The 26,144-nt window shown below is 41.4% G+C and overlaps 1 protein-coding gene across 2 annotated transcripts in view; it reads right to left on the bottom strand.

The window, feature by feature from the left end:
• LOC139465701 (innexin unc-9-like) overlaps positions 1-21,307 on the bottom strand; it is a 34,942-nt gene extending 13,635 nt beyond the window's left edge. The window contains exons 1-3 of one of the 2 annotated variants that reach the window (XM_071247503.1): positions 21,080-21,307; positions 20,369-20,469; positions 11,932-12,151 (exon numbers count right to left, since the gene is read on the bottom strand). In XM_071247503.1, coding sequence (XP_071103604.1) covers positions 11,932-11,933 — 2 coding nt within the window. In that variant the 5' untranslated portion in view covers positions 11,934-12,151; positions 20,369-20,469; positions 21,080-21,307. Of the gene's footprint in view, positions 1-11,931; positions 12,152-13,730; positions 13,815-20,368; positions 20,470-21,079 lie in introns of those variants that run through there. The other variant, XM_071247504.1, reaches the window with a different exon arrangement.
• Positions 21,308-26,144: the final 4,837 nt, after the last annotated feature.

Here is a 26,144-nt window from a genome sequence, read left to right as displayed (position 1 = left end):
TCAGTGATTAGATTTTTTATTCCTAAGATGTGATATTTATGATTCGGAAACACACGAGGGTAATATTCTCATTATCATGTCATTCTTAAAATAATTGATCTTTACGACGTATTTGTATCCAATGAGAAGTAACTTGACAAACAGCGTGAGAATACACTGAGTGATAACACGTTCATCGGGTCGGTCACACTGTCCACTGTATGATATATTGAATCTCATCTATGCAAATGCTATCATCAAACAATCGGCTGATATTGGCGACATCTGCGACATAACTTTTTTATATTACTGCTGTTCAAGATCAATCAACATCTGTGTTATCAATAACTTGAGTATTAAATGTAGTTTATATAAGTATTTTCCCTTCATCAATGGTGATTGATGTGTTCTGAGCCTCAGATAGAAAGAGTTTTCTAATGAAGTGACTTTGATTTACCTTTCAAACATAATCCCCTTCATCAATGATACAATTTTTCCAAGAGTCGACTTACGGGATGGGGGGCCAGGCTCGCTGACTCGGTTGATGCATGTCATCAAATTCCAATTATGTGGGTCGATATTAATGATGTCAATCAATGGATCGTTTGGTCCAGACTCAATTATTTACAGACCGCCGTCATATAGCTGGAATATTGCTGAGTGCGGGGTTAAACAAACAAACAAACAAACAAACAAAAAACCTTTCCAACGTTGTTGGAGGGATCTTATTTTAGTTAAAAAGAAGTTGCTATGACACCGCCGTTTCAGTCTGAAAAGGGTTCCAGCTTGAGGTTTCTTCATGTTTGGGGACAGAAGGTTGACGGAACAAGATACAAAAAATTAAGGGTTGGTGCTGAAATAATTATAAGCCACACTCTGGATTGTAGCAATGGCAATGACTGATATGTGCATTGGTGCATCGTCGTGATGGAAGAGCACCTCTTTTCTCAGTTTCCCACGTCTCTTAATTGTACTACAAAATGCGGCAAGAGTGAAGGATAAACTGCACCGTTTAATGGCTGGTCTTTTGGAAGATAGTCCACCATGATGGCACCCACGGCATCCCAGTACACGGAACCATTGCCTTCCTGCTGAAGAGGCGGTCTTTGCCTTCTTTGGTGGCTGTGATGTCAAATGCTTCCAGTATTTTGATTGTAGTTTGGAATGTTTCATACACATGAGAAATCTCTGCAAATGCAGACTGAGTTGATTGTACGATCCGTACGATCTGTAACATGTGTTTATGAATCACCATCAAATAGTCATGACACCAGGTGTTCACGATAACGTGAGCATATACTGCCCAACCCGTGACAAACGCATGAAAAAACAAGACAACTGTTCCCCTGAAAAACCCAGGTTTCATCCAACGTCACAAATCGTTGCAAGAACCTTTCCGGCTCAGCTTCAAACAGAGCTGGAGTATAACGAGACATGTGCCTGGTACGTTCATGGTCAGAAGCCAGTGAACCCAACGAACCGATACCTTCTTCAGTTTCTTCGATAATGGAATCGACTCGCTCGAGTGAAATGCCAACTAAACTAGAAATGTGACGCTCAGTCATTCGCCGGTCTGTCGTCACCATATCGTTGACATGACAGGACATCCAGGCTAGGGGTCGTCTTCAAGGCTCTCCCTGCCACGCTTAAACTCTGCTGCCCATCTGTTTACGGTGGCATAGAAAGAGGCATGCTTTCCTAGTGTTGTACTCATGAATGCACGTTCCCAAGTTTGTCGATTTCCAAAGATCACAGATCCCCGCTTATTTTACTGGCTTGTCCCAGTAAAACAAGTTGCTCAATTGAATACTCAAGTTTGGTTTATGGTTATACATGTATACATCACATCATGGAATATCCACAACAAAATATTTCACAATTACGCAATTCGTTCTATGTTAATATTGTTAGGTTCAGAACTTGTCAGACTACCCTCGTAGAACGACCCCTCTCTCACACAAACTGGTCTCACAGTGTAAGTGGATCAGTACGTCATACATTGCCCAAAGGGTAACAGTGAGTTTGTGTTGTTGGTTTGTATTTTGACGCCGCACTCGGCAATATTCCAGCTATCTGACGGCGGTCTGTAAATAATCGAGTCTGGACCAGACAATCCAGTGATTAATATCATCAGCATCGATCCACGCAATTGTGATCGATGACATACATCAACCAAGTCAGCGAGCCTGACAACCCGATCCCGTTAGTCGCCTTTTACGACAAGCATTGTCGCCTTTTACGGCAAGCATGGGTTGCTGAAGACCTATTCTACCCCGGATCTTCACGGGCCAGTGAGTGTGTGAGTGAGTGGATTAGCGCCGCTCTAAGAAGTATGTCAGTGATATCACAGTGTCAGTTCGATGTGGAAGGAAATCTCGAAGTGATGGAGAAACACACGGGTGTGGCTCTGACAAATCTTTCAAATATAATCAGTGTGGGTCTGGGATTCGAACACAGGACAATAGGTTTCTGTCACGCCGAAGGGACGCGACTGCACAGCGGACTGTGGCGAGATACACGACTTGGCCACGTGTTACCATGAAGTGTAACATGCGAGGACGCCTTGTCATTCATATTGCGCAGAAGGTCGGCTTGATCTATAGGTACAGTTTTGTGCAGCGACCCTAGTCTTGTTGGTGCTGTCTGGCGTTTAGCGTTACACTTCATACTGTGCGATCATGCAGTGTACTTAAATATATTCACTCCAATTACTTCTAATAGTCATAGTGACAAATGGGCCTGGCAATATCAATGAGTTTGTAACATTGTGTTTGCCAAGAAAATATGTGTGAGGTGAAATGGGGTTTCACGAGGCTTTCGATATTATTGCGATTATATGGCAACATGCATGCACGTGTGTATTTGCCTGAACTAGTCCGGACTGATGCCCTTTAACAATAGTGCTGCCCCACAAAGACACCACGCCGCAGTTAAAATGGACACCACACACATTTTACAAACTCCGCGCCTGCTAGTGTTTGACTTATCCCCTAATGCCGAAAGTCAGACAGGGTAACAACAAGTACAATCTTTTACCGGCTTTTGATATGACGCGCCCGGGGGATCACGATATAATGGATGACGTCATATGCTTCCACGAATACTGAATCCGCATTGCAGTGAGTGAGTATGGTTTTACGCCGCTTTTAGCAGTATTCCAGCAAAATCACGGCGGGGGACACCAAAAATGGGCTTCACACTCTGTAACCATATCGGGAATTGAACCCGGGTCTTCGGCGTGACGAGCGAACGCTTTAACCACTAGGCTACCCGACCGCCCCTGAATCCGCTTTGCAGGGAAATATCAACTAACCAGTATGAGTTATAATGAAACGCAACATATCGTGGAAGAGGTAATAAAAGAGAATAATCAGTCGCGATTATCTGCAGAAACAGACTCCATTGGGTATAAAACGCGAAATAGCAGTGAAAATTAAATGAATGGATCACTGAAATATCAGTGATGACACCAGGTGTTGGTGAAAAGGGAAAGCACATCCTGCCCTACCGGTAACACCCACCCCTCACTAGAACGGCATTTTTCACCGAATCCGATTCCACCCACACTTCCATTCTTTTTGTAAAATATCTCATAAGTATGGCGTATACTGTAACACCAAATTATGAGGGTGAACGATATATGATCAAACTGAAGTAGATTTCCGTTCGGAGATTTGACATTATCGCCTTCGCGTGTTGTGTATGCAATATTAATGAAGCTGACATAATCACATGAGCAACGAGTACAATTGGTCATTTAACTTCGCGAGAAGCCCACGTGTTTGTGTCTACATCATTATTAAAGTAATCAAACTATTGCCCCGTTGTGCTCGGTCAGAATGTAGGCTAGCACTGTCTCCAACTGACCAATCATGTAACGCGTCACTTGAGGCGGTGGCTTGACATCCAATGAAACAACAGCAGTGCAGGGCAAAGACATTTGTTGTATTAGTTGGTTCGACCCCACAAGTATGTAACACTTGTTATTTGTCTGCAGTAATTACCATTCCAACAATCCCTGCAGGAACAGGCTGGGGAATGAACATCATGGCATACAAAAACACCGTATTTTTCATGCCATTTAACCTTTAACCAACTGCATTATATTGACGATACATAATAGTTTCAGTAATGTCACAGGTTCGTTATGTCATGCGACTGTATCTTCCAGACATTCAGATATTAAAATGATGAAAAACAAATCTACGTTTTAAACGTATTTGTCTCCTCTATCAAATGAAATCAGCATCTAAGAGAACTGACATAGTTACTCTTATGCACGTGTCATTCTATTAGCCACACCGCGGGGTGTAGGGATGGGCAACACCACACTTTTACAGACACTAGCATGTCACCATATCCCGTGTTACGTGACTCGGGTATAGTCATCATGAATATTTCACATGTTTTGAAGACAATATATAGGAACAGTGTGATACATAAACATTGTAGTACATACGTTCCCCCAGGAACAGTGTGATACATAAACATTGTAGTACATACGTTCCCCCAGGAACAGTGTGATACATAAACATGGTAGTAAATACGTTCCCCCAGGAACAGTGTGATACATAAACATTGTAGTACATACGTTCCCCCAGGAACAGTGTGATACATAAACATGGTAGTACATACGTTCCCCCAGAAACAGTGTGATACATAAACATGGTAGTACATACGTTCCCCCAGAAACAGTGTGATACATAAACATGGTAGTACATACGTTCCCCCAGAAACAGTGTGATACATAAACATGGTAGTACATACGTTCCCCCAGGAACAATGTGAAACATAAACAGTGTGATACATAAACATGGTAGTAAATACGTTCCCCCCAGGAACAGTGTGATACATAAACATGGTAGTACACCCCACCCCCACCCCCCACCCCCAGGAACAGTGTGATACATAAACACTGTAGTACATACGTCGTTCCAGGAACAGTGTGATACATAAACATGGTAGTACATACGTTCCCCCAGGAACAGTGTGATACATAAACATTGTAGTACATACGTCCACCCCAGGAACAGTGTGATACATAAACATGGTAGTACATACGTTCTCCCAGGAACAGTGTGATACATAAACATGGTAATACATACGTTCCCCCAGGAACAGTGTGATACATAAACATGGTAGTACATACGTTCCCCCAGGAACAGTGTGATACATAAACATGATAGTACATACGTTTCCCCAGAAACAGTGTGATACATAAACATGGTAGTACATACGTTCCCCCAGGAACAGTGTGATACATAAACATGGTAGTACATACGTTCCCCCAGGAACAGTGTGATACATAAACATGGTAGTAAATACGTTCCCCCAGGAATAGTGTGATACATAAACATGGTAATACATACGTTCCCCCAGGGACAGTGTGATACATAAACATGGTAATACATACGTTCCCCCAGGAATAGTGTGATACATAAACATGGTAGTACATACGTCGTTCCAGGAACAGTGTGATACATAAACATGGTAGTACATACGTTCCCCCAGGAACAGTGTGATACATAAACATGGTAGTACATACGTTCCCCCAGGAACAGTGTGATACATAAACATGGTAGTACATACGTTCCCCCAGAAACAGTGTGATACATAAACATGGTAATACATACGTTCCCCCAGGAATAGTGTGATACATAAACATGGTAGTACATACGTCGTTCCATGAACAGTGTGATACATAAACATGGTAGTACATACGTTCCCCCAGGAACAGTGTGATACATAAACATGGTAGTACATACGTCCACCCCAGGAACAGTGTGATACATAAACATGGTAGTACATACGTTCCCCCAGGAACAGTGTGATACATAAACATGGTAGTACATACGTTCCCCCAGAAACAGTGTGATACATAAACATGGTAGTACATACGTTCCCCCAGGAAGTGTGATACATAAACATTGTAGTACATACGTTCCCCCAGGAACAGTGTGATACATAAACATGGTAGTACATACGTTCCCCCAGGAAGTGTGATACATAAACATGGTAGTACATACGTTCCCCCAGGAACAGTGTGATACATAAACATGGTAGTACATACGTTCCCCAAGGAAGAGTGTGATACATAAACATGGTAGTGCATACGTTCCCCCAGGAACAGTGTGATACATAAACATTGTAGTACATACGTTCCCCCAGGAACAGTGTGATACATAAACAGTGTAGTACATACGTTCCCCCAGGAACAGTGTGATACATAAACAGTGTAGTACATACGTCGTTCCAGGAACAGTGTGATACATTAATGGAGGAAATAATGATCATTCATTCATTCATCGTTTATGTATGTCATGGTAGTACATTGTATCTTTCGCAATCAGTTAACATAACCGTAGACTGGGGCGAACATGCACCTAACCACTTACACGGCCCTTAGCATGAAGAAATTCATCTTGTCCACACTTCAGTTCGGATTAGTGGTTTTTGTAACACAAACTATTATTCTTAAAAAAAGGTGTAGCGTTAGCCAGTCCAGTCGAAATTCGGTTCGATTCAACGGGTAAACGCATTCGTGGTGAATGACCCTGAAACAAATTCTGAAAATACGAAGCAAGTCTACATTTCTTTTGGTAGGGTAGAATTTTCCTGTTTCGGCCGGTTGGGACAGCCTAGCGGTTAAATCGTTCGTTAAACCGTTAAATCGTTAAAAATCTCTGGGCTCCCTTACACTAAGTCAATGAGGTGAGGTGAAATGGGTTTTAACGTCGTGTACAAGATTATTGCACTTATATAGCGACGTGCATGTACGTGTGTGTGTGTCGCTGATTGTAATAGTCCGGACTGATGCAGATTTATAGTGCTAACTCACTGAGATACAATGCCGCAGTTTAACATGAATACCCCACTCAGACACAGTATACTGACTCCGAGCCGACCAGTCCTTGTTTTAGCCTCTTAATGCCGAGCCCAAGACAGGGTAACAACAAGTACCATCTTTTAACGTCTTTTTGGTATGACGCGGCCGGGGATCGAACCCAGGACCTTCCGCTCTCCGGGCGGACGCTCTACCACTAGACCACGGAGGCGGTCACTAAGTCAGTGAAAACATTCCTTTAAACTATTTTTTTCTTCGAAAGAACCCTTCCTCTTCTACCGTTTTCATATGTGGAATCAAGCAAACTAGACTTGGTTGTATTAGTTTGATCAAGACCTGCCTAGGCATAAAGTTAAAAAATAAATTTCACAGTCATGGCGCAGGACTATTACATAATATATGAAATGCGTTTTCAACAAAACATCTTCAGCGATTAAATGTTAGCCTAGATTAGATTATTAATATCATGACCCTTTTTCTCAAACTGGCGTCCAAGTTTGCATTTCCCACATGCTATTTCTTGGTTGTCAAGAACGATGACTGGATGAGATATAATTAAATTCCTAACAAAGACAAGCGCCAATACTCGAGTCGTTATCATAAGACTTAACTGTGTGTGAAGCTTCGTACCTCTGGGCCTACCGGGATAATCAGGGACTAATTAACGAGAGGTAAAGCTGTGGCCACTAACGTGTGAACAGATGACGCAATACACAGTGGATGTCATTACACAATCTGATGTCATAAGACACTGTTATCTCGTTAAACACTCACAAACATACACTTTTAATGTTACCGCTGTTCGCTCGCCAACAATTATCCAGACTTGTGAAACGTGAAGATTACGTCATCATTCAGCGCGTTGGAAGGGGTTGAAGGGGAGATGTGCCGATGTGTGTTTTCTTTATTGATCTACACCTGCTGGTCCAAGAAATAAACGCTGGGAGGTTTTAATCTTAAATGCTATAAAACAATTACTTTTCACAGATCTGTATAGCTTAATCTTTATTCGATACGTATTTAAGTAAGGGTGTGTGAATGTGTTTGTTCAAAGCCGCTCTGAAATTGCCAAACCAGGGCATGTTGGTTTGATTGGTTTGTTTGTTGTTTAACGCCGCACTCAGCAATATTCCAGCTGCATGACGGCGGTTTGTTTGTTTGTTGTTTAACGCCGCACTCAGCATCATTCCAGCTATATGACGGCAGTCTGTAAATAATCGAGTCTGGACCAGACAATCAAGTGCTTGACATCGTGAACATCGATCCACGCAATTGGGATCGATGACAGGCATCAACCAAGTCAGCGAGCCTGACCACCCAATCCCGTTAGTCGCCTTTAACGACAAGCATAGTCGCCTTTTACGGCAAGCATGGGTTGCTGAAGACATATTCTACCCCGGATCTTCACAGGTCATATGACGGCGGTCTGAAAATAATCGAGTCTGGACCAGACAATCCAGTGATTAATATCATGAGCATCGATCCACACAATTGGGATCGATGATATGCTTCAACCAAGTCAGCGAGCCTGACCACCCGATCCCGTTAGTCGCCTCTTACGACAAGCATGGGTTCCTGAAGACCCATTCTACCCCGGATCTTCACGGGTCACCAGGGTATCCAATCTTATTGTGGGAGAAACTGAGGTCAGGTCTTACCAGGATGTGAACCTACGATCCTAGGTTTGTTCCACGCAAAAGGGACGTTACTCTGCAGGGCCTTAGGTAATTGGGCCATCCTTGCACAACCACCTACTAACAGTAAACTGTTTTGTTTGTTGTTTAACGCCGCACTAAGTAATAACCCACCCTTATGACTGTAAAGAATCGAGTCTGGACCTGACAATCCAGTGATTGACATCATGAGCATCGATCTACGCAATTGGGATACGATGACATGCATCACCTTAATAAGCAAGCCTTACCACCCGTTAGTCGTCGTCTCTTACAAGTATGTGCCTTCACAAGCATTTCATGTCTATAGTATTTAAGGGAGACTATATCCTAAGGGTTTTTTGCTTAGTTTTTTTTTTGTACGCCGTAGTCAGAAACATTCCACGGCGGTATGTTCATACACGAGTCTGGTCCAGACAAACCTGTGGTTGACATTATGAGCAGCGTATCACCAAGCCTTACCACTTGATTCAAGTGTCTCCCCCTTACGCCACGGGACATACATCTTCCCGAGGCAAGTGAGTTAACTGACTATAAAACTCCTTGCCGAACTAGGCTGGTATTATGGAGTTACATTTTGGCTGGACTAACGAGTCTATGCATAGTCCAATCAAAATCGCGCACCGAAATCGAAATCCGGTTCGTAAAGTGTCATGCAGATTTCGGTCGACTGCAGGATTTGCAAAGCATGTGCACTGCTAACTCGTTGTCAACAGATATTTTCTAAATCTTTTCATGTTTTTAATTAAGGTGCTCACTTGATTTGATGCACTTCGCGTTGTAAGACTCGTTTTATCACAATATAGATCTTCATTATCGATCAGACCGTCTTGACTGGGCGCCACCGTTTTGTTTGAAGCAAATGCAAGTGATAAGAGAGTGAGTGAGTGAGTGAGTATGGTTTAACGCCGCTTTTAGCAATATTCCAGCAATATCACGGCGGGGGACACCAGAAATGGGCTTCACACATTGTACCCAGATACGAGAGGTTGAATCAGATTGGTCAATAGGAGTGGCATAGAAAGGACATCACTCGTAATACCCACTGGTGGCGCTACGATCGATCCCATGAATTCCAGCCTAGTTCGGCAAGGGTGGAAACTGGACTTTTAAAGTCATTTAACTCTCTTGCCTCGGGGAAGATGCGGGACATTGCGCTGGGGACCTATTTCAACCCTTGTCTCACAGATAATAGTCTGTCTTATAAAAAGTCCCAGAGAATTCGCAGCATATTTCCTGGTTTCGATTGGTGAAATAAAATCCTACAACGTAATATACAACTCGGGACGACAGTCACGTGTCACCACCAGGATGAAATAGATAGCCACATGTGCGAGTCGACAGCCACTGGGCGCCAACCACAAGCAGCTGTGAAAAGAAGTCCCCATGCAAAGACGTGGCCAGACACACTTCAACAACCCAAATCTTCTGGGTTTCTACTTGTACTGCGCGGGCGACCGGCTTACTGAACATTCCCCCTTTTGATGATTACACATCTGGCTCGTCAGACACCCCGCCGTACCCCCCCCCCCCCCCCCCCCCCCCCCCGGAACTAAAGGTGACATTGCAGCAATGTCCGGGTTATGAAACGACTTATACGCTACTCTCGGTTACATACAAGGAAATTTTGTCAGTAATGATTCATTAAACGATAAACCGTAACGGAAGAAAAAGGGTACACACTTCAGCGCAGATATTCTTAATAACGCATAGCGAAAGGTGCAAAAGGCTACAATATCAAACCTATCGAATACACATTACACATCTGCCAGCCTCGTATTGGTATTTTCAAACGTTACGTTTGGCGCCCGGTGTCAATCGTAACACGTGGTTATCTTGTTCATTATAGTAGCAGAGGGTTGTGGTGATTTCGCAACCCAAGCGAATTCCTACCCCTTCAAATTTCGTACCCCTAAAAATAAAAAAAACTTCATAACCCTATATTCGTTTATAGGACAATATTATCATTGGATTATAGGTTTCGAACATAATTCTCAGGCGGACATATTTAACGCGATGTCTCTCGCTAGATATGTAGATTCTCTTTCAGATCCAACGCTAAGACTCAATTCATATTTCATGTAGCCTAATTCACTGCGACCCTCATGCAATGAATCACACCTTGAAACCACTCAATCGTCATATTAGTAAGTACTGGGGAGTTATTCTAACCCGGATTCGCCACATCTGTGTTCTACCTAAAATTTATTCAACTTTATGTCATTTTAAATTATATTCAAGTTCTAAACCAAATTGATTTAAATTAAGTACAGGTCCAAGTGGAGATTCCAAGAGCGTGGTGAACTTTTTTTGACGTATCACTTAGTCCCCAACTTGTATTTTCATGATTAACTGTTTAAAATCAAATAAGACTGTTTAAACACCGGGGGTGGGGGTGGGGGTGTTTGTGATAGTGGGGGCAACTGGCTACGGCATTGGATTCATACATATGTGATAATATGCCAAGCTTACATGGCATAGGTAGTCGGTCTTACTTGACATTTTGTCTGTACAACAACCCAGGGAAGTGGCTGACATTTACTTAATGCCTATTACTTCTCTCAATTGTGTCTAATTCTAGGCCAACAGGGTAATTACATTCAGCCCGATGAAAAATGACCCCATATATCCACTTCGCGAGGAAAATGTTTCCTGTCGATTGGTTTGAATGTTCGGCTTCATTCCCTACCCTCGAATACTAACGTATCGCTTATAAACACATAAACATGTGGTGGTTCAAATAAGAGAATATTGTATTATTAATACACGTAACATCTGTTTACAAAACATCAGCTTATAAATTGATCGGAATACATGTGTTATAAAACCTGTGTGACACATGGTGTTAAACAGCTTCACTTCCACGCCATCACATACAGCATGGCGCTCAAGCCAGTATTTGAAACCGAAAACCGTCGCAATCCTGATGAAGTCTATCAAAGTACACTGGTGACAGTTCATAGCTGCAAACCCCAATATATGTATAACACCTTGAACTTTGTGAAATTTATTCATATCATCTCACTTAAAAAAACACAAGGAAACTGTAACAGCAACTGTCAGTTTTTTAAAGTTCAATAATGAAAAGAAAAAAATATTATATAAATAAAATAGATGTTCGTTTCTCACAATTAGACTTATTCTGTTCAATATAGACATTTTTACACCTAAACACAAACTTTGTTGAAATGCCCTTTTTCAAATATATGGAAATTGACTTTTCAAAATATCTTGATACTTAAATGCCCTGTCATTGAAAACATCGGTTCTTTGTAAATCCACGTTGATCGTCAGTGTCCATAGACAGATGGTCTTTGTTTCCAAGTGAAAGAAAGAGGGTCGTCTCAACTCGTCTCATTGTCTTAGGCTCGAGACAAAGACACAATCACAATCACTATGACAAACCTCTACAAACTCGCCAGAGGAAATACTTACATTGTCCTGCGCAAACGGTCCCTTTAAATCCTCAAGGTACAGTTAATAATCCACTTTTGCCTGGACTGCGAACACTCCCCCCGCCTGATTTCGAATCACTCTTTTGTCCCTGCGTACATTGTTTACATTACACACACAGCGCACATGCTGTCGTGTGAAGTCCAAGACACGTGGGTTTCGTGCTAGGCCCGCTTTACGTTGATGTCACCTTCGATGTGGCCTGAAATGAACAAGAATGATCTAACTTCAGTCAAATCCAACCTTGGCGACCCCGTTGCCAAGCGTCGCGACGACTGCCTCAACTATTCTCTGTTCATAAGAAACACTTCCAAATCACTCATGTGTATCCCCGTGCTATTTTTAGCTATTTATAGCTATTTGTAGCGTTTGACCAATCACAATTGATGTAGCGGACATCGCCGGGGATGGGGAAATCGGCACGTCGCATTCAACGAAATAAAAGAGAGCTTATGCAGCTGCTTTGCCTGTGGCGCGTTGTACGTGGGTTGTACGTCGGTTGTACCTTTGTACTTACTATACAACATGTCCTCTGAAGTCCTGTACAAAACGGAATATATTACATCGACAGTGTCACCAATATGTCTGAAATTTCACTGAAATTCTTAGGCATTGTACGGGACTGATAATGGCAAGTTACATAGAAAATGTCATTTTGATCATAACACATTATTGATTGGTGTATCGGTGTTTTATATGTGCTGTAAGTATGATATTAATGAAAGGAAAGATGACACAGTCTGGGGATATCGAGTTTTGGGTCTTCCTTGACCTTTGACCTTCAGGTAGTGGCATGCGTTTAATATAACATTTCCGACATATCCGCGAGTAGGTGTTTGAAGCTGACGTTTTGAGAACGTGTTCCTAGCAATGTTGTGTGCACATAATATGATGAATTTGAAAAATTGAAAAATGATATTTTGCTCTGTCTCTTTGTGAAATTATGTATGCAGACACAGTATATCTCGTGTGCCGCTTTTTTAGATTGTATTTTTGAAACAGCATTTTACTTATATGAGGGCTTGGCAGCTTACTGTGGAGGCAAGGTCCAAAGTGATGCAGGATGATCAACACGGTTAACTGTTTGGTCGAAGCTCGAACGCGCGAGTGTTTTCAACAAACCAAGGTTTGGTTTGTTATTTAACGCCGCACTCAGCAATGTTCCAACTATATGACGGCGGTCTGTAAATAATCGAGTCTGGACTAGACAATCCAGTGATTAATATCATGAGCATCGATCCACACAATTGGGATCGATGACATGTATCAACCAAGTCAGCGAGCCTGACCACCCGATCCCGTTAGTTGCTTCTTACGACAAGCACAGTCGCCTTTAACGGCAAGCATGGGTTGCTGAAGACCTATTCTACCCCGGATCTTCACGGGTCGACAAACCAATGATCACAGTCGGGGTGAATATGGGATATGTATAAGTATCTTGGTACCATGAAACAAAAAGAAACAGCAGCAGCTTTTCAAGTGACCTGAACTGTAATTCACCAAGACAACTGGATGCATATTCAAACCGAATAATTAACAATTAATTACACTCAAAACTACGCCAAAGTCGTAAAGCGTCTAATCAACATTATATATTCACTTACGAGGTAAGAAGATGACTTGGAATATTTGCATTTAATATAAAAAAGACCAAAATAATTAAAAAGAGAAAGTCTAGCGGGTTAAATGAAATCGGCATTAGAAAAATATACCTTCTTAAGAAGAGTAGTGCGTAATAAAAGATTCCATAGACTGTATTTTTGTTTATAATGTATACCTACCCGCGGTTCAGTGTATCCCCGGATAACATATCCCTACTGTCTAGTGTCGTGTCTATTCCCTCACGATCAACTCGCCCAGCTTCCTGTCAGGCATTCCGTGAATGCATCCCGTGACAATTATTATAACATTATATTGTGATATACTGCACAATCCATCACCACAATATCGGCTATTGTGCACCGCATACACAATACGTAAGGCAGTGTATGTAGGTAAATATATGATAATATCAATCGATACCACAAGAAAGGCTGGGGAGTGATGTCGGTACGGAAACAGGCCAGGTGTGGTATAACGAATGTCTGTGTAAGGTCTCGTGTATCGATTACCATATAGGTAGTATTGATTTTCATAGTACATTTGATCACGTGACTCATAAAACGCCAGGATATGAAGGTTTATGGGATTAAGCAGTCGTTAATATCCTTCATGTCGGTAAGAACTTATGCAAGTTGCACTTAACTAACTTTCTTCCGACCTCGGCAGGGGAGTGACTCTTATACGTCTTCCAGAGGCAAGGAAGTTAACTGACTATAAGGTCCAGTTTCAATTTTTTTAGTCAGTTACCTCCCTTGCCTCGGGAAGATGTGCTTCAAGATGATTTTTAGATGGGCCGTGGAGTCTTAACAATTTATTTTTACACGACATTCAGTAATTGTAAACTGAGACCCCACTATAAACCATTTTGACGGGCAATTCTCCTGTTATGTCGCTATAAAAACTACACGAGAACATTTAGGATTTATATAGGACCAGGGGGCACGGGTGGCCCAGCCGTATAAGGCGCAGCGATTCGCTGTGCAGAGTTGCGTCCCTTGGGCTCGCCAGAAACCTATGATTGTGGGTTCGAATCCCGGTTCGCCCTGATAATGCTTCTAGGGTTGTCAGCACCATACCAGCTCGTGGGTTTCACCGAAGTGGTAAACGTCCGAGACCTGAATTACTTCGGGCTTTCCTTCCACATTAAGCTGACATGCCGTGATATAACTGTAATACTGTTAAAAGCGGCGTTAAACCCAACTCACTCACTCACTCACTACATAGTACCAGGCCTGTCTTTGATACATGCCCTGAAACAAACATATTCGAGAACTCCCATGTCTACGGAGTCTGTTAGTGTAGGCGACTTCAGTTTCAGGAATGAAGGCATACTCTAGGCTCCTATATCTTACATACATGCTCATACAATTTAACCCAAAACATCTTTATCCAATATTTTCAATTCAGAGACTGAATGGTAATCTAGACCAGGCCGGTAGCAGAACCACGGAATTTGTTCAAGGCCCGGATGTAAGTATACGGACGCTCACTCACCTGATGTGGCCGTACCGCGACCGCAAACACTGACGCGTGTACACTGTGACCCCACGGCATCATGCAGTGCACATACAGAAGACAGATGCTCCTTAACCTCATTGTATTTCTCTTTTAAATAAAATCTTTTTCGGGTTCTCAAAACTTTTCAGAAAACTTCAGCCTATATTATCAAACAGTGACTATACTTACAGACCATTAAACCGTTACCATGTACAGAAGAACACGGATATAAAGAATTATGAATTTAATGTTATTAAATGTTATCAATTGAATGCTATGAAGTGATCACTGCTAAATAAAGTCAATGCGTCATTTACGTGCATTGTGTTTATCCAAGACGACGGACGTTTCCAAGCGAAAACGTATATAACGAACAACGGATATAACGAACTGATTCCTCTGGCCCCTTGTGATTCGTTATATCCATGTTCTACTGTAAATAATATTAAACAAAACCGACATACCCTTGGCCTTCAGACTGTGTGTGTTATGCTATTGTTATGTATGTATGTATGTATGTATGTGTGTGTGTGTGTGTGTGTGTGTGTGTGTGTGTGTGTGTGTGTGTGTGTGTATGTATGTATGTATGTATGTATGCTTGCATATCTATCGATCTATGAACTAGGATCTAATTATCCAAATACTTGTATGAATGCATCTATCTATCTATCTATCTATCTATCTATCTATCTATCTTCGCGTATCCATCCACCCATCTATTTGAACCGCGTCCTATCTCCGCCTCCCGGTCACCTGCAGGGTCTGCTGGCACTATCTTCCCATGACCTCTTGGACACTGGCCAGTCTCAAGAACCGGGTCACGATGACCTCCCGCTCTGAGACAAAGGACGTAATTATTCCATATGACCACGCGATGGCCGTCCTCGTTCTAAGGCAGCACGCGGTGGTGTTGTGGAGGGCAGGAGGGGTCTGTTGTGAAGTGGTGTGTTTATGTTGTGCAGTTGATCTGTACGTGATGTGTTGAGTAATAGGCTATGTTGTGGATTTAGTTTGTAGGTTGTTAAGTGATACGTGCTTAATTTGGTTCTATGTGCATTTTTACCTACTATACTAATGAGTGAGTGAGTAAGTTTGGTTTTACGCCGCTTTAAGCAATATTCCAGCAATAACACGGCAGGGGACTCCACACATTGTACCCATGTCGGTAATCGAGCCCGGGTCTTCGGCGAGACGAGCGAACGCTTTAACCACTAGGCTACCCGACCGCCCCACCTACTATACTAACGCTGAAGGGGGGGTGTCACCACAGGTCTTACAGATACGTACCCCAGCATGGGCGGATACAGAGAGCGGGGGTGGTGGGGTGGGGCGGTGCGGGGGTGCTGTATCCGCCCATGCCCAGGTACGTTTTTTATACAGAAATGTACCCTAGCCAACATCAGAATACAGGAAGGTACCCAAGGATGAATCCATTCCGACGCAGGTCGTACAACGCAATGCGCTTAACCGGCTCCTTGAATGCTTACGTTTTTGACACGTCCCTGATGCCAAACCGCGGTAAAATTCACAATGGCAGCGAGCGTTGTATATTTTTCATTCGGTATTTCCTTTCGATAATTGGATCAGAACTGCCATACTGCTGTATAAGATACATTGTAGTGTGCACTATAAAAAACCGAACAAACATAGTGACGTATGTACATTACTCAAATACTCCACGACGCAAAACATCATTCAACATGCACTCGTACGCGTCATCAGGCGGACCGCAACTACAATATGAACCGGTTTCGGTTTCGGGTTGAGGAATATCCGCCGTCCGCCGTTTAGGGTACAGGGTACCTTTCGGTATTCTGATTTTGGCTAGGGTACATTTCTGTGTACAGAAACCTAACTGGGGTACATATCTGTGGTACCCGTGCCGACAACGACCCCTTCAGCGTTACGAACCTCTCACACATGTAGCACGATCCCATCTTATCAGTGTCTTCTAGAGGACTGTGCTAAGATAGCAAGCAATGGGCACTCTGATAGATCATTTTAGAGATGACGCCTTTCTATTTACTAGAGGCAGTCTATCACGATAGGGTTTGGTCCCAAACAGATAAGAGTCATGCGTCTTTCACCCTCTGTCTCCCAATTGCGTAGATCGATGCCCATGATATCAATCACGGGATTGTTTGGCCTAGATTCGATTATTTACAGACCGCCGTCATATAGCTGGAATATTGCTGAGTGTGGCGTTGATTAATATCATGAGCATCTATCCACGCATCAACCAAGTCGGCGAGCCTGACCACCGTTAGTCGCCTTTTACGACAAGCATAGTCACCTTTTACGGCACGCATGGGTTGCTGAAGACCTATTCTACCCCGGAATTTTCACGGGTCTATCACGCAACGAGCCAGTAACCAAACCTGGCCACCAGAGCCAATGACCCAAACGGATTTTTTTCCACACAAGATATTAACAAAACCGTGTATGTTGAAACGACCACTTCGGCCGGTTGCGTAATTGTCACATTTCTGAATTACAAATAACATCACGTTTTCCTGGAATAAGTCAGCGAGATCCTGTTGTTTGGAGCGGATACAAAAATGTCCCCCTAACATGGACCACAACCCGTACCAAGCCATAAACATGCGTCTGTGATAAGATTGGCCCTTGTCACTCCAAGATGGGAAACATGATACGACCCGTGTTTTCGCAGCTCCGTGGGAAGATTGTGGTGGACATTCCAAACCTGGATCATGCATTTAAATAGTACGTTCTATATGATAGTGTATCGAGGGGAGACAAGCGCTGTATAGGTTTAATATGACAAACCGTTTGACGATAGCTTGTCTTACCATTCTTGAGGCTTGTTGGAGTATATTTATGTTAGTTTCAACCCTCAAGGCATCGCCTTCAGTGTCATAGCAAGGCTAGGTATACCAGATTGCGAGAACGCAAATTAATAAATTGAAACAGCATGTACAGATACGTTCAACTTAAGACCTTTGCCCCCTGGCACCAGATTTCAGGTCATATTTCAACGGTTCAACATAAATATACAGTTCATTGTCGTTTGGTTACTGCGCTAAACACACACACACACACACACACACACACACACACACACACACACACTATATTACTTAAAATAAAGCAAAAGTACTGGAGTACTTGCCCAGAGTTAACTAGACTAACATTTAGTCTCTGAAATCTTATATAACACAATATCCTTCTTGACTCTAAAAATTAAAAAAATTCCCTATGCTGATTTCAGAGTAGAATAGAGCTAGTGGAATAGAGCTAGCTTGAGCTGGCTAGACTTGCTTTTGTATGCATTTCTAGATTTTATTTGTTTTCATCAAATAAATATATTCCACGGTCATGGTCCAGGACTAAGAGTTAACAAACTATGGATGTTTCATTCAATACACCACCATTCATAAACTTGAGAAGTGTGAAGGAGCAGCCTGGTTCCCTGGGTATGTTGCGCTTGCGCTACACAGAGTAGCGCCAGCGCAGCATACCCAGGGAACCAGGCTTGTGTGAAGGAGATGGTTTTAGCTCAAGTATAATGTTTTTTGTTTCCATGAGAGGAATCGAGTTTGGATCTTCAGCATTATGAGCCAACGCTTTAACCCCTACCTCGATAATTTATGAGCATACGAAACATGTAAACGTATAAAAACCAAATTATTTTATTGTACTTTTTAAGCACAATAACAACACTAACAAACGCAAATGTAGCCCAAAAGTTGTTTACTCGACTTGTCAGTATGCACCATGCCTCCAAAATATTTAAAAAATCAGATGACAAGAACTTCATTATATAGACCGAGATGACTTTCGTTAACGTGAATTACTAACAACTAAGAAATTAATAAATTTTGTGTACTCTTTGACTATGCGATTCTAGAACTGACCAATAAGAAATGAGACGTTAAAGGGAGGCAACTGACGTAGAGCACACTGGCCTTAGTCTTGTCCCTGGTCAGCTTCACAGGCTAGATCCCAGCCTATCGAGGGACTGGCACTGACCACCCACATCCGGTCAGTAAGTGGCCATGTATCATGCATATGTCATTGTTCAGTTAATGTGGTATTATATACAAGAACTGGACTCTTGACCCGCCAGACAAACTGACCATGGTCAGCTGGGCCCCTGATGTCAAACACACATAAACATGTGGCCTCCCTGCATACATAGTTGTGCACAGACGAGCTCTAGGAGAGATAAGCAGCATTTTTACACTATCTTTAAGCAGAAAACAATAACTTCCATCTATAAGAAAAAACATGACAGATGTAAATGTTAGGAACATTAATTATGAGTTTTTTTAAATGGAATGGAATAAAATAAGATGATAATTAACATATTAAAAATGTACACTTTTTAATACAAATTGTATAGGAAGAATATACCAATTCCATTATAAACTAAAAAAACTGTTTTTGTGTGGATTTTTCAATATTGCACTATGTATTTTATTCGTATCCTGTACAGACCATGGCTGCGGAAGACGTGCTACTTCGACTGTGAGCAAGGACAGTGAGCAGTGTGTTGGTGGTTCCGGCTTGCATCATGTGGGAACAGTTATTCACACAAGCAGCGCTTCCTGTCTAATTTCCTATGTCAAAACATGCGGCACGGCTACATATTGTTTTTTGCAGTTAGATTCATTAGACGTGTACTGTTTAGTCAGAATAAGCCAGTTACAGGTGATGTAGAATAACAGTTTGTAAATAGGAATGCGTTTGCAAACTCGAGATCACGTTCATCACAGTGTTAATTAAGAACTGATGAGACGTATCCTATTACATAAAACGACGAAAGTGGAGACAACAGGTCCTTCGATAGTCTCTCTAACAGAACCGAGAGCACTTGTTAAACCACTCCATTTCATTCTCACCCGCTTCTCGGCTCTAGCATTCCATTCTCGTCCCGTTTTCAGCTCTAAGCTATGAAATTTGAGAGGGCAACATTTCCTCGAGGGTTCCATTTTTCATTTAAAACGTCATACATGACTTTATTTCGGCCAAAACAATGCGTGAGGGTCAATGGACGTTTGAGATTCAATTACAGTGTGTTTTTGACCACTCATTTAAACATTTTTCGCTTTCAAGTCAATATGTAAAAGAAATAGTTCTAATCATTTTGTCTTACTACTAAACACACACAAGTAGTTGTTGTCAAGATTTCAAAACCTGTGGACCACTTGACCTATTTGCGCCAAAACATCTCTTTGTTTTAATGGAATTGTTTTAACCACACAACCACGTGTTGCATTAAAAGTAATTATGTTATTACAGTACATCTTATACATGTTCAATCAATTGTTAAATACAACAATACAACAAGTTAACTTACAGTTCTGTAGGATACAATCCCTGAACTTCTCACAACATGTCGCAAGCACCACTGACTTCTGCTCCAAGCTTCACTTCTCACGTTACTGCGACGTGCGGCGACTGTCAAAGAAGGGGCACTCTTAGGGTGAAGAGAATTATTTCAAGGACAGTGCCCGAGACCGTCGATCAAAGCAGAAAATGGAACATGAAGGATTTCTTGTTTATGAAAATATTTTAAGGGTTTAATATTACTTGCCAGCCCAATTTATTTTACAAATTTGGAATTGTAAGATTAACCATGTTGTTTTTCTTCCCGACGAGTGTCTTAACTTGTTCCAATCATGTAAAAACTTAACAGACGTACAGTAGGGAAAGAATGTTTCACTTGTCATACATAGTTTCTAAATAGTTTTAAGTCATTTCATTTTTTTGATTTATTTGACCCAATCGACAATACTCATTTTAAAAAAAATGACTAATGGTCTCAAGAACAAACATGTCTTCTTATTTGATATTTATTCATATTTCTACACCCACGTGCACCTTACGTTTCTGCAAAATAAATCCGAGAAACAAGTAACAAAACAGAAATGCCTTACAGAACGTATTAATTCATGTATTATTCCACCAGCGTACTAATAATAGCCCCATTCATCTTTGTAAGTACATGGAATCTCTTTATGCTTAGTATGCGGTATACATTTTAGTGTATAATAACAATGAGACTTACTGTTTTAAAATGGAAACATCATACGACGTCTTCCAGGGAAACCAGAAGAATTCCATCGCTGTTAATGGTATTAATGAGTCCATAGTCGAATGAAACAGTTTATTACGGTCTGTCAGCCAGCAAGGTCGTAAACGGTAATCTAATTTGCCCACATCGCCAGACGTACTTATGTAATTTGGTCCCTAATGCCAGCAACTGGCTGTAAGGGGATAATAGAAGATAATATGATAATATGCATGAGGTATTACCGGCGACACAGGCCGCCCGGAATGCTCATATAATCTGGCCGTCACAACGTTGTAACGACCTCATTCAATCACAGGGCAGCTTAACACGTATTCAGACCAAATAGACACATTTATGGAATAAAAATGATTCACATGTACAATTTCTAAAATTGTCACCATGACACGTGATCTTTTCTCTTCGACAATAACTGTCAGGCGGGTCAAAGGTCGTGCTTTATCAGAGGTAACCTGTCACTTGTTGGGCTATTTCCGGTATATGTTTTTATCGCTCAGGAACTCGTTATTGGTAAGAAAATATAAGTTGTACCCCCTGTATGCAAAAAAGATTTAAATAGCAAATAACGAGTTCCTGTGTTTTGTGACTAGCCAGCTTGAATACTCACGTCGGATCAAATCATCGGGAAATCACGCCCGTTTGCAAACTTATCCAAAAGCGAGTAAATGGTGTTAGAACGAAACAAAGTGAATGCGTATGTTTCTACAAGGTTTTCAAGACATTGCCATAAATAAATGTATATCAAGCTGATCTGTGTGTCATCAGATCAGTTGTATCAGTTGTATCAACACCTGCGGTTAGATCCTACACAAGTTCAACCAGGCCTCTTGTTCAACATCAATCTGTCAGTGATGTCACTGCTGTGAACAAATGGAAACACACGAATGTTTGTAATGGAGACGTGGAATACACGTGAATGTATGTTATGTGGAGGTGGAATACACGTGAATGTATGTTATGTGATGTGTAATACACGTGAATGTTTGTTATGTAGATGTGTAATACACGTGAATGTATGTTATGTGATGTGTAATACACGTGAATGTATGTTATGTAGATGTGGATTACATGTGAATGTTTGTTATGTAAATGTGGATTACACGTGAATGTTTGTTATGTAGATGTGGATTACACGTGAATGTTTGTTATGTAGATGTGGATTACACGTGAATGTTTGTTATGTAGATGTGGATTACACGTGAATGTTTGTTATGTAGATGTGGATTACATGTGAATGTTTGTTATGTAAATGTGGATTACACGTGAATGTTTGTTATGTAGATGTGGATTATACGTGAATGTTTGTTATGTAGATGTGGATTACACGTGAATGTTTGTTATGTGATGTGTAATACACCTGAATGTTTGTTATGTAGATGTGGATTACATGTGAATGTTTGTTATGTAAATGTGGATTACATGTGAATGTTTGTTATGTAGATGTGGATTACATGTGAATGTTTGTTATGTAGATGTGCATTACACGTGAATGTTAGTTATGTAGATGTGGATTACATGTGAATGTTTGTTATATAGATGTGGATTACATGTGAATGTTTGTTATGTAGATGTGAATTACATGTGAATGTTTGTTATGTAGATGTGGATTACATGTGAATGTTGTGTTATTTAGATGTGGATTACATGTGAATGTTTGTTATGTAGATGTGGATTACATGTGAATGTTTGTTATGTAGATGTGAATTACATGTGAATGTTTGTTATGTAGATGTGAATTACATGTGGATGTTGTGTTATGTAGATGTGGATTACACGTGAATGTTTGTTATTTAGATGTGGATTACATGTGAATGTTTGTTATGTAGATGTGAATTACATGTGAATGTTGTGTTATGTAGATGTGGATTACACGTGAATGTTTGTTATGTAGATGTGGATTACATGTGAATGTTTGTTATGTAGATGTGAATTACATGTGAATGTTTGTTATGTAGATGTGGATTACACGTGAATGTTTGTTATGTAGATGTGAATTACACGTGAATGTTTGTTATATGGGTTTGGAATACACGCAAATGTGTTTTATGTAGATGTGGATTACACGTGAAGGTTGTGTTATTCAGACGTGGAATACACGTGAATATGTGTTATGTAGATGTGGAATACACGCGAATGTTTGTTATGTAGCTGTCAAATCCACGTTAATGCATGCTGGTTTGTAGGTGTTGGATACCTGTGAAAGCATGCTGTAGTATTAAAATATTCCATTCGTTAGGCCTCCATTCCGAATGAAAACCAGAAATTCCCAATATGTACTGAAGCGGATATAAAATACACCAGTATCACAGGGAGCTATTATGGTTCAGTCTGTAATTCTGATTAACTTCGAAATATTTGACTACGGATTGTTGGCCCGGAGCAGACAAACAGACGGGTTAAGGAGTCGTTCCTCGCCACGCAATGATCACCATGTGTTTCATACTTCGTTAATACACCCTCACACACAGCTGAATTTGAACACATTATCTGACGCTTTGCTTTATGGCACCTTGACGTTCTGTTGTTTCAGCTGTGTTATTGTTGAAGTGTGACGTTAAATATTCTCTTCTCATTTCAAGCCTAAACAGTAAACAAATCATATATTTTTAAAAGAAGAATGGGGAACAAACAAGGCCCGTGTGTGATTCAAGTTAGAAATATAGCATGTTATTTATTCTATGTACAGTAACACAATTATAAGAGTTCATGAATAATGACCTCACGGTTTGATTTGTTTATGTTTAACTCCGTACTCGACAATATTCCAGCGGTATGACGGCGGTCTGTAAATAATCGAGTCTGGACCAGATAATCCAGTGACTGACATCATGTATGATAAACAACATCTTGTAAATATGTGTCCAACAAAGCAAACGTTATCAATCTGTGGAGATTACTCATCGGAGAGGGGCACGGATGGCCCAGTCGTCTTGCAGAGTTGCGTCTCTTTGGCACGCCCGAAACATCATCGTGGGTTCGAATCCTGATTCGCCCCGAGGTTTGCCAGCATAATACCTGTGTTTGCGAGTTTTTCCAAAGTGGTAAACGTCTGAGACCTACATCACTAAGGGCTATCCTGCCACATTATGCTGACACACCGTGATATGACTGGAATACTTTTCAAAACGGCGTTAAACCCAACTCACTCACACACTACTCATGAGATGTTTGTTTGTTTGTTGTTTTACGCCGCATTCAGCAAATTCCAGCTAAATGACGGCGGTCTGTAAATAATCGAGTCTGGACCTGACAATCCAGCGATTGACAGCATGTATCAACCAAGTCAGCGAGCCTGACCACCCGATCCCGTTAGTCGCCTCTTATGAAAAGCAAAGTCGCCTCTTACGGTAAGCATGGGTTGTTGAAGACCTATTCCTACCCGGATCTTCACGAGTCTATTCAATATGCTGTCACAGTTCGTGTTAAATTAGTGGTAATTTCAAGTCATCTCTGTGTGATACTGTTGAGTCGATGGCGGTCTGGTGTCCAAAATAAAGTGCCATACATAATTTGCTTTATTTTTCAATATGCTGAAAGCAGATGCATAACCAATATTATAGTGTATTTTATTTATCAGTATTTCAGACCTCAGAATTAGTCGCCCGTTAGTCGCCTCTCACGATAAGCAAAGTCGATCATGAGATGAATGCACCATGCTTGTAATACAAGCCGAATATAGCGTGGTTACTGTGTGAGTGTTGCTCATGTTTTCAGCCTCTGGTTTGTCTCCTTCACACAGGCTGCCGTCTGTCATAGTGATGAAATACTGCTGAGGGCGGCCCAACATTTACTCACATAGTGTCTTTAACGTACCGAGCTCCAAAACAACACCTACCTGTTATTTTGCTGTGTAAGAAGACCCCTATGGACACCTGGTGTCTCCACTGCAACCTCACCAGATTTTGTGAGTATTTGCTTTTACACTTGATAGGGAATAATCCTAAAGACCGTTACACACGGAAACAACAATACCATCCCCGGGCCGACTGGGCGGAAAACAGCAGGGTATGTAATGATATGGGGAGGGATCATCACGACTGCCAGAACGCCACTGCATATTGTCCATGGAAAGGTCACGGACTGTTCTCCCGACTATCCAAAAATTTTGAAGTCGACGCGCAGCTAACACGTTGCCTTTATCTCTCATGAAAAGAAATGTTATTTATTACGCTGCGTTAATGTGGGGAGGTCTTTTGACATTGCTGTTTTGATACTCAGTGTTACATGAATGAATCTTTAACCTCATAGAATCAACAACAACAGCTTTGAACACATGCTGTATTCTGTTTGCAAGGTACATGTTGATACATTGGATGTACAGAACATTCAGTTCTATTGCAATGTGATATCCACCTGGCCTGGGTTCATTTCAGGGTTCTTTTGACCAGTCATATATTAAGGGACGGCTGTTATTCACTATCAGTACGTGTATTTGTGTTGGGAAATACCAAATATGTCCAAACTTGATCTGTAATGGGGAGACATTCTCATAGCAGACTCGGATGAGGAGGTATGCGGCGTGTTGGTACCGGGGACAGAAAGGCGTCAAGGTTGAAACATCTAATGAACAATCACACTCGAGCAGCACAGAGATGGCCGAATACAGCGAATTCTTAAAGTCTCAAAAGCGATGTCTTTGATGTGTGTTCGTTTCATTGCATCTGTCCAACACACAGAATTCACTATTTTCCTGGCGGGTTCAAATGTCCGTGTACCGTAATTACAGGATAGTGTTCAGTTACTCATAACATCCACCCACGGTTATATATATTCTTGTAAGATTTGTGCCAAGTTTGCTAATGATTTTCTGATCATGAATTCGATCTAGGTATCTTTGAAATTGGCCGTTTATAGTTGTACAATTCATTATATTCGCTCCTGTCTTTTTCTGAGATGCGATCACTTCCGTTTAGGTGTTTCAGGGATTTCTGCAAAACTTTCAGGAACAGGTGTCGACGAAATCCACACGCCAACACCTCTTTGTTATTTCTTATCCAGTCAAGGGTAATGTCTGGGATGTGTGTTCGTTTCATTCCTCCAT

This window comes from Haliotis cracherodii, unplaced genomic scaffold (genome assembly GCF_022045235.1).
Source record: "Haliotis cracherodii isolate W230 unplaced genomic scaffold, xgHalCrac1.p SCAF_18, whole genome shotgun sequence".
NCBI classification, from domain to species: domain Eukaryota; kingdom Metazoa; phylum Mollusca; class Gastropoda; order Lepetellida; family Haliotidae; genus Haliotis; species Haliotis cracherodii.
This window is presented reverse-complemented; position numbering and strand designations above follow the sequence as displayed.